Raw genomic sequence first — 9,166 nt, 5'->3', positions numbered from 1 at the left:
TATAATAACTTTATAAATAAAGTATGTGGGATACTATTATATAACAATAAATAATATGGGAGTGAAGCGGCTGATAAGCAAATTAAAAGCTTGTTCCACCTTGTATGGATACTTTGCATATGACACAAATGACACAACTCAGTACAGGACCTGCGGACTCACTGATGTGTACGTCTGATTTATTTCCACACACACAATATCACACACGGTGAAGATAACCCCTGTGCTGTCTGATCATAAAATCTCAGGTTATTTCAGACTTTTCCCTTCATATGTGCTGTATGTTGCCAATGTGTATGTGGTCTGTGGTGTGGTGTGTGAGCGTGTGTGTGTGTGTGTGTGTGTGTGGTTGTGTGTGCGTGCATGTGTGTGTGTGTTGTGGACAGTGTTTAGTCGAAGCCATATTTAGTCTCTCTGGTCCTAAGAAGAGGCTATAATCACACAGAACCTTCTCTCTACTCATTACACACACAACACCACCACACACCCACACACACACACACACACACACACACGATGGTCTGTCATTAACAGTTCACACTAACCTCCAGGCTGCACACGTTTACACACATACAGTGCACAAACACACACACAGACACAGCAGGTTGTTTGCATGAAGTCTCACATATGCATGCACACATTTTGATCCATGTGCCCATTTGTAAAGATGAGGATATGTACATGTGTACATAATCACGTTAAGCCAGATGTGAGTCCAGCTGTGTGTCCAGCAGGCGTTCAGATAATCTCAGACAGAGCCGCCAAAATAAAACCGTTTCCTGTATCAGAACAGATTTTCCTTTCTACCTCTACAGCTTCACGTTAACATTACTTGTAATGAAACAAATTTATTTGCTGTATGTTTCATCAAATAGCAAAAGGGTTCAGTGGAGGTTAGTGTTTAATGTTTTCAGCGTGTGTTTAATTAATACCCTTAGGAACACGCAGATGTGTGATTTATGGTCATCTAGATGATGGTACACTTTCTTTCTGGTTATGTCAGCTGCTCTTATTCTTTGAAATTTTGTATTTAAAAAGTTCCTGTTGAAAACTCAGGGATCAGAGAGGAAGCCACAAGATGTGCTGCTGGTCCAGTCAGAACAGCAAAACAAAACAAAACAAACTAACAGCGTTACAAGTAATGAAAGGTGTAAATAAAAATCTCTATTCATCCGCTTTGTTGCTTTATAAAACAGAGGAAGTTTGTCTCACGTGGAACAGTGTAATTGTAATTAAATACTTTCCTGCAACAAATATGAACATTACAGTGGATGACTACTAATACTCCACACCGAGAAGTTAAATTCAAACACTTCATGCTTCATTTGACAACATTTACTGATTCATTTTTGGTGCCACACTATCTAGTGCTAAACTAATCTTTTGATGGGGACGTTGTTAAGCTAATGCCACCCTGAGGTGCAGGAAGGACCGTTCAGCACAGTGAGTAACACAAATCCAAACAACCTCTGCTAAAACAAAATCCTATTCATGACAGAAGATTTATGTTTAATCATAAACTACGTAACTCTGACTCTGTAGGCGTGATAATAGATTACTACCTCCAGCAGAGATACAACAAGATGTTCCTACATGGTTCTTCTGGTTTGTGATCTATGAACTAAGAACCTCTGGAAAAGAGTGTCAGTTACGGACTAAAATATCTCAAATGAAATGTAATTTTCCAAAGCCGGTAAGAACACACAGCAAAAATACTGAACCAACACATATGCAGACATACACACTGCAGCATTTGCTGTTGGCTCATTATCAAACATTGTGTCACACACACCTGCACTGACCGAGAATGTCAGCAGTGTGAGAGACCTTGTCCTTCAGTGTGTTAATGGCCGCCCTGAACAAATGCACACATGATTACACAGAATAGGTGTGTTAGGAGTGTGTGGCTTTCCTGCCCGAATCCTTGCTGAGTGTTTGTGTGTGGGTGTTGCGCATTAGGTGGCTGTTTCCCTGACCTCTAGTTGATGGCAGTGTGAGTTTTAATAGCGCGTAGAGGCCTAATTATAGTTCTCTGGTCATACAGCCTCACTGCTTTATGGCTGTGTGTGTTGCTGTGTGTGTTAGAGCTTAGTAAGTCCTACATCTGGCTTTTTCTAACAAACACATACTCTTACACTCACATTCATATCCAGAGCCAGGTGTGTGTGCATGTGTGTGTGAGGTGTTAATGGAGATATCATATTCAGCCAGAGAGAGAAACACACCTTGCAACATCACGGCTGAAATGAAACAGAAGCCATGAATGTTGTTCAGGTTTGCTGGTGCAGTGCCTAGTATTTAAATATGCAGACGTTTAACAGAGCAGACTTGAGTGGTCATAAGCAAACTATGTAACCCAGAAACTGTAATGTCTTTATAGCAGTAAATTAAATTCAAAGCTTAATAGGAAATAGGACTTTATAATGTTCATTGTACTAGATGGTTTGCATTACTGTGTGATCTTGTCTCTGTGATAGACACTCTCAGACTACTTTTTATTTACCTATTAATATAATATTAAATAAAAGGTTCTAAATAATAAAGGAAAGTATCAAGTCTGTGTTACAACCAGCAAATGTTTGGCATGTTCTGTGTTAAATTACTTAAACAAGAATCAAAGTTGTTGTAGAGCTACAGTTTCACTGTCAAACCCATTGATAAATGAAGTGATTTTGATCTGTATCAGATAAGAGAAATCATTTGTCTTCTTGTCAACTCTCTCCATCAGGCCACCACTCCTTGTGTATCCAGTCCATGGATGGGATGCTGATGTTCTTTGAGCAGGATAGCTACTCCTTTGGCAGGTTCCTTCCTGGTTTTCTCCTGCCTGGCCCGCTGGTCTACAACTCCAGAACAGACAGTTTCCTCACTGTGTCATCTGTTCGCCAGCTGGAGAGTTATAAGTATGTTTTCGGATAAAATGACCTCTATGTCAGTGAAACTGAAGACGATGAAATAGAAAACAAAGAAACACTTAAACACAACAAAAACAATGGACTCACTTGATTACTCTAACTCACGCTAATAATGTCTCCCAACAAAAAGGTATTTCATTATAGATTTGTCATACACTTCTATGTAACATAGCTCTGTGCAAGTGCAAGTCTTTAGGGAGCAGCAGCTACAAAGATGTCTGATGTTATCTGATGTCATTCTCTGTCTTAATGATCAGCTGCATCTTAAAAGGCATCTGCTCTCAATGCCGAGCTCATCTGGATGGACCGAAACACACACACACACACACACACACACACACACACACACACACACACACACACACACACACACACAGGTTTGATTGGAAAGTACCTCACATTGAGAGGTGGTCATAGAGGGCCTTTAGAAGTCCAACACATTGTGTGGGTGTGTGGTATGTACAATATGTGTGTAGTCTTTTTTTCTCCCAGCTGTTTGTTATCTGCACCCCCCCACAAGTATCAAGAGATTCTCCAGACTACATGTCACCATGGAAACACTGGCCTCACTCCTCTCCCAGGACACACACAACACGCCTGTAATGCACATACTGTAGTAAATTACACAGTATATTTACTTACATGACAATTCTACATTAATAATAGCAACAAGCTTGTCATTTCCATTAAAGTGTTTCATATATAGTCCTAAACTAACATTTCTACTTTGACTATTATACTGTTACTTCACTATATTTATTTGATAAATGTAGTTACTAATTACATATAAGCACCCGATTAATATTACAACACACAGTATAATCACCTTATTGATCTTTGCTGGGAAATTCACATGCTGCGTAATGTAATAAAAAATAATAAGCAATAAGCCCCATCATTACCTTCAGCAACATTAAAATGATGAACATGAAAATGAATCATTGTATTAACTTAAGGTACTTCAAAATGTGACGTCGACGAGTGTTTACACAGCGACCTCCAGTCTGGAGAGTCTCTTGCTACATTCTGGAGGGATTCACCCTCAACCAAATTAGTTGCAGATAATTTTATTTGTCAACTAGTTATTGACGTCATTGTGTGTGTCTTTCAAATTTTATCATCGAGTATTGACTGGACAATATGCAGTGATGACCACAGGGGACTAACCCTAACATTAACAAGATATTTCTTTAAACCTGCTTCAAGGGTCTGTCCGCAAATGATCAAACAATTCCTCCTGTGATGTGCACTCATGCAGATTCACATTTAATGACTGATTGAGGATAAAAACTATTACACAAGCAGGCGCTGATGTTATGGTTTCGCTGACTGTTATACAGTATGTTTCATATCAGGTGTCGGGGTCAGGCCCTCACTGACTGTTATCCATTTAATGTCAGATGACTGGTCAAACTGTTCTGCCTCGCTCAGTTTATTTAGCTTGTTGGACCTTCTCCTGCCCTGATGAATGGGAGCTTGATTTGGGTGCTCTGTTTGTGTGACTGAGTGTATGTGTGTTGGCGTCAGCTTTGAAATTTAGTTTGTGTTTATCCATGACACTGAGAGAGCATATGCGTGTAGTGAGTGTTTATATAGTTTGTGTATGTATGTGTGTGCATACAGTGTGTATGTATATGCCCGTGGAGTTTTTCAGAGAGATCCACTTTCATATAAATGAGGCATCTGTTTCCTCAACTTCAGTGTCGTAAACTCTGCATGATAACTGATGCCACCTACAAACACACACGTTACTTGCACACACAGTCCTACAAAAACTGTGTAAGTCTTGGCCTATATGGTTTGTGTGGTGTTCTCCAACCCTGTGTGTTAGACATGCAGGTGAATAATCAGATTTCTGTGGTTTTTCAACATTTCTCTTGTACACACAAGGCTTTTTGTGATTTTACCCTGTTTCGTAATACCTCAATCAACATCCAGCCGAATGATGGAGCTGAACACACACATGCACTTACAGTTTTAATTTATTCATTCTAAGGCATGGGAGGGTAGGAATTGAATTATAAAAACAGAACGAAAGAACACAGTCATTTTATGGTGTTGTTTAAGTATTATTAGGCCGAATTTAATCGTTTCAATCATGCAGAAGTCAGACTGTCGATCCATTGAGTGTCACTTTAAAAGCCTAAACCCATGACATGTTTAATATATTTTGCAGTCCGTTTTCTTCTCTAGTAAATGGCCACGGTGTGATGAAAAAGTTTCTTTACTGGCAGTCTTCCATAAGGCAGCTCATTAGTTAACATAGAAGAGCAGCAGGTACTGCTACTGTATGGATGAGTTTAAAACTTTAAATCTTTAGAACAATTTTATGTTTCATACATGGTTATCGGGGAATTAGCAGACTTTCAAGATAATATTTTGTAATAAGCTGTATTCAGGTGTACAACAGAAAAAAGGAGTTTAGAGGAGTAGGCAGATGATTTTTGTATCCTATACAAAAAGTAAAAAAAATATTAAAATAAAAACAAAGGGAAATATATTATAATCTAGGTGGTGACTGTGTCTGTTTATTCCTGATGATAAACAGGCTGATGGGGATGTTGAGCCAGATGGATCACCAAGTTAATTACAGTTCACCTTAAGAGGCCATGGATGTCAGCACTGAATTGCCAATCCCTGTAATAGATGCGACATCCCTGTAATAGATGAGACATTTCACCCTACAGGTAAAATCACCAACCTAGTAGTGGCACTAGATGATAACTTAGAGCATCACCAGGATTCATCGTCTAGGGACATGAATGTCTTGAGTAAGTTTCATTGCAACAAGTCCAGCGGTGGAGAGATTTTAGCCAAATGTGTGTATACATAGTAAAAACCGTTGATTTTGATGCTGTTTTTGTTGGCTCCCAATGCAATTCACAGATGAAATGGAGGTCCTCTTCCAGCTCACATAGAGCAGTAAGAGAGCTGGAGAAAAATGTTGAAAAGAAAATTTCTAAGTCTTCTCTAATATTGTTAGATTGACATTTTTATAGGTCTTTTATTTTTATTAGGTTGTGTCATTTTAGAACCACAGTTTTGCTTGATGTCTGTCACATGTCTGCACACATCATTATTACAAAATGCTTAAGTACAAATATAAGCTTTCATTCATTAAGTGTTCAGGATTAAACATGAAAAACGTAAATGTGACTTACAGTTGCTTTTTTGTGGTTTCTGTTCTTCAGATTTATTTTCTCACCCAATTTATTTTCACACCAATGTTGTGAAATGCTGAAGGTGAAATCGGTGTCGTCCTAAATTAAAGATGGCTGATATTAGTCAGCAATGATGCCAGCAATATGGCAGCCATATTAGATTATGGCTCTTAGGATTTAGGGTAGATTTCATACCTGACAACTTTGATTAACAGTAGGTTTGTGGTCCAAACATGCAACACTGTGGGAGAAACATGAGTGGATAAATCATCGGTTATTTAGTGTTTGGTCTGTGGTTTGGAGTCGGGCTGGGTTGGGTTTGAAGCTCTCTGTTCATCCAGGTGTTAGAGGAAAAGGATAGATTCCCGCCAAGCTGCTCTGACTGCCAGCTTATTACTGGAAAGCTTGTAATGCTGAAGATGCCAAAATCAACCGAACACAGATCAGTCTGAGCACTTTATCCTCAGCCAGCTGCCAACAGCTCGATGATTAAAACTGATAGACCACAGTTCCGGGGAACAGCAGGTCACCAGCGCGTTGATTGATTTGACAGAAGCTGTAAAAGACAGAGACAGAATGTAAAATACTGGATGTGGATAAGTTGATTAACAAGAGAGTCACAGATAGGAAGAATCTGATGGGGACATTTACATAGTTAAAAAAGTCATAGTGTTAAAAAAGATGCTAAGGATTTAATCTATTTTTGGAAATATTACTTTTATATGTGAAGCACGTGAACTGTTTTTATCACAGAGTAAATATACTATACTAATATGTTATACTTTTATATGTCTGATTGTTCAGCATGTGTTTGCACAAACAGATTATTAAACAATAAACGGACACATTTGCAGACATTCAGAAAACAGACATTTCCGAGTGTACATAAGCAGCTGTATACTTCTCTTATTCTCAGGTATGAGACTCTGGCCGTGGCCACAGAAGCAGAAAATCGACAAGATCCTGATCTGCCTCTCAAGACTGGTGGCAAGAGGCTGACTGTGAGTCCAAAGCATTTCTCATATGAGTATCTCAGAAAATCTCTGTCTGTGTTGAATATTGCTTTATAAAATGTCTTCTTATCTTTTCAATACTCTTTTCTAAACTTTTTTAAACTGTATCCCGATGTGGAATAGTATTCATTCATTCATTCATGCTCTTTTGGACAAATCAGGAAGAATTAACTTTGTGTGTGTGTGTTCTCTTCCAGCCTGACTGGACATTTGTACTAGGGGAACAGGCTCTGGACCTCTCTGTACCCTCCTTCTCCCATTCCTCATCTGCAGTTTTTGTGTTGGGTGAGAGGAACCTCTACTGTCTCCGTGACAACGGCCAGCTTCGCTTCATGAAGAAGCTGGAGTTTAACCCCAGCTGCTTCTTTCCCTACGCCTCAGGTAATCCAGGGCACCAGAGTTTTATCACCAGTCTTAAACAGTGCAAAATCTAAATATAAACCTCAACTATGAAAGGATGTTTCACCGTTACAGTCCTTATCTTACTGTGTGAAACATGGGTCATTTTTGTATTCATGGGTCACACTTCTTATCCTTTTGCATTTGGCAGCTAATCGGTAACGGGAAAATAGAACAGGGTAAGAAGTTGTTGTTCTTGAACAATTTAGTTACATAAATTTGTATTACAAAGAACTGGATTCAACACATGTAAGCTCTGCTGTGTTCAGCAGTTCAACCTGGAGTATGCCCTGTAAATACAGGGCAGCAACACAAAAACCACCCACACATCATTGCACCTGACACAACCAAATGTCTGAAAATAAGTGAACAAAACGGACAAAAGCAAAGCGTTCTGTGCAGAGGCCCAGTGCCACATGTCTGGCTCTACAGAAAGCTGCCTTTGGCAGGACATGGTGGAATAACTGGGGTAGCTCTGCTACATGCATTAAAAGAAAACAGAACACCGTAGTGCATAAACACATGGTGCGAGATGAATGGATAACATAATAAATGCTGATTTACAAATTTATGCCTGCACAACTAGACATAACATTGTCAAGCAGCAAAGAAAAAGTAAAGTGGGAAATACAAGGAATCCCCAGAGGCTTAGCCGTTGTTTTTATTTTAGATGTTTAACCAGGTAGTTCGACCCAAAGAGTTTGTCAGCAGTCCTAATAATTTAATGGATAAGATATACCACGGTGCCGCGGTGTGTGTGTGTGTGTGTGTGTGTGTGTGTGTGTGTGTGTGTGTGTGTGTGTGTGTGTGTGTGTGTGTGTGTGTGTGTGTGTGTGTGTGTGTGTGTGTGCTGTAAAATCCTGTTTTGTCTACAGATTTTAAAATGATCTTCAGAAGCAGAGAAAGGTGAATCCAGAATTCAGTGTCACTTTTACTAAAGAATTTTAAATAGACACAATACAGTACATTCTCATTATTAATTCTTAGCAGTGCAGTTGTATTAACTTACAGGTTGATGGTGGTACATTATAATAGCAGGGAACATTAACAAAGACATGCACCCTCTTAAAAAAGTTTGTGTAAAAGTAGGAAACTGTATAACTTCCCGCATACTGTCAGATTCTCCTCCTCACAAGTTATACTAATTATCCAGATATAGTTGGACCTCCAGCAAATTCAAGAGTTCAGTATACTGTATAGCCTTGTGCATGGAACAGTAAAAAAAAAAATAAATATATATATATATATCTGTTTGAGTTTATACAGCAATGTACCAGTTTTTAGTTTGGACTGTCACACAGAAAGCAGATGGAAGGATGTGAAGAAAAAAAAATGCACGATGAATTGAAGGGAGGATTGACGGAGGGATTGTAAGACCAGCCAAGAGCTTTCTACTGATATCTGGTTTCAATTTTAGAATTAAAATATCTTGGCTTTCAAAGTGTCCTCAACTATCTGTTCCAGACATTATTTAGATTATTTAAATTACTCTTAGAAATCATCTATAAATTCAATGCAAGATGTGCTAGTGCAACAAAAGCAGCTTTTATTGGGACATGATTCCTGTCAACAATCAAAACCACAGAAAAAAATTCATTCCCACATGGTGGGAAGATAGACCAACTCCTGGAACCAGATGGCTGCTTGGATCTTCTGTGTCCATACCTCAGTTTAATGT

At 38.9% G+C, this 9,166-nt stretch overlaps 1 protein-coding gene across 1 annotated transcript in view; it reads left to right on the top strand.

Moving 5' to 3' along the window:
• The first annotated feature begins 667 nt into the window (after nt 1–667).
• The window catches only part of bbs9 (Bardet-Biedl syndrome 9), a 116,942-nt gene continuing 108,443 nt past the window's right edge, over nt 668–9,166 (top strand). Inside the window, exons 1-5 of the mRNA XM_026370084.1 lie at nt 668–677; nt 1,543–1,605; nt 2,729–2,903; nt 6,993–7,077; nt 7,287–7,470. Of these exons, the coding sequence (XP_026225869.1) occupies nt 668–677; nt 1,543–1,605; nt 2,729–2,903; nt 6,993–7,077; nt 7,287–7,470 (517 nt within the window). The remainder of the gene's footprint in view (nt 678–1,542; nt 1,606–2,728; nt 2,904–6,992; nt 7,078–7,286; nt 7,471–9,166) is intronic.

This window comes from Anabas testudineus, chromosome 16 (assembly GCF_900324465.2).
Source record: "Anabas testudineus chromosome 16, fAnaTes1.2, whole genome shotgun sequence".
NCBI lineage: Eukaryota > Metazoa > Chordata > Actinopteri > Anabantiformes > Anabantidae > Anabas > Anabas testudineus.
This window is presented reverse-complemented; position numbering and strand designations above follow the sequence as displayed.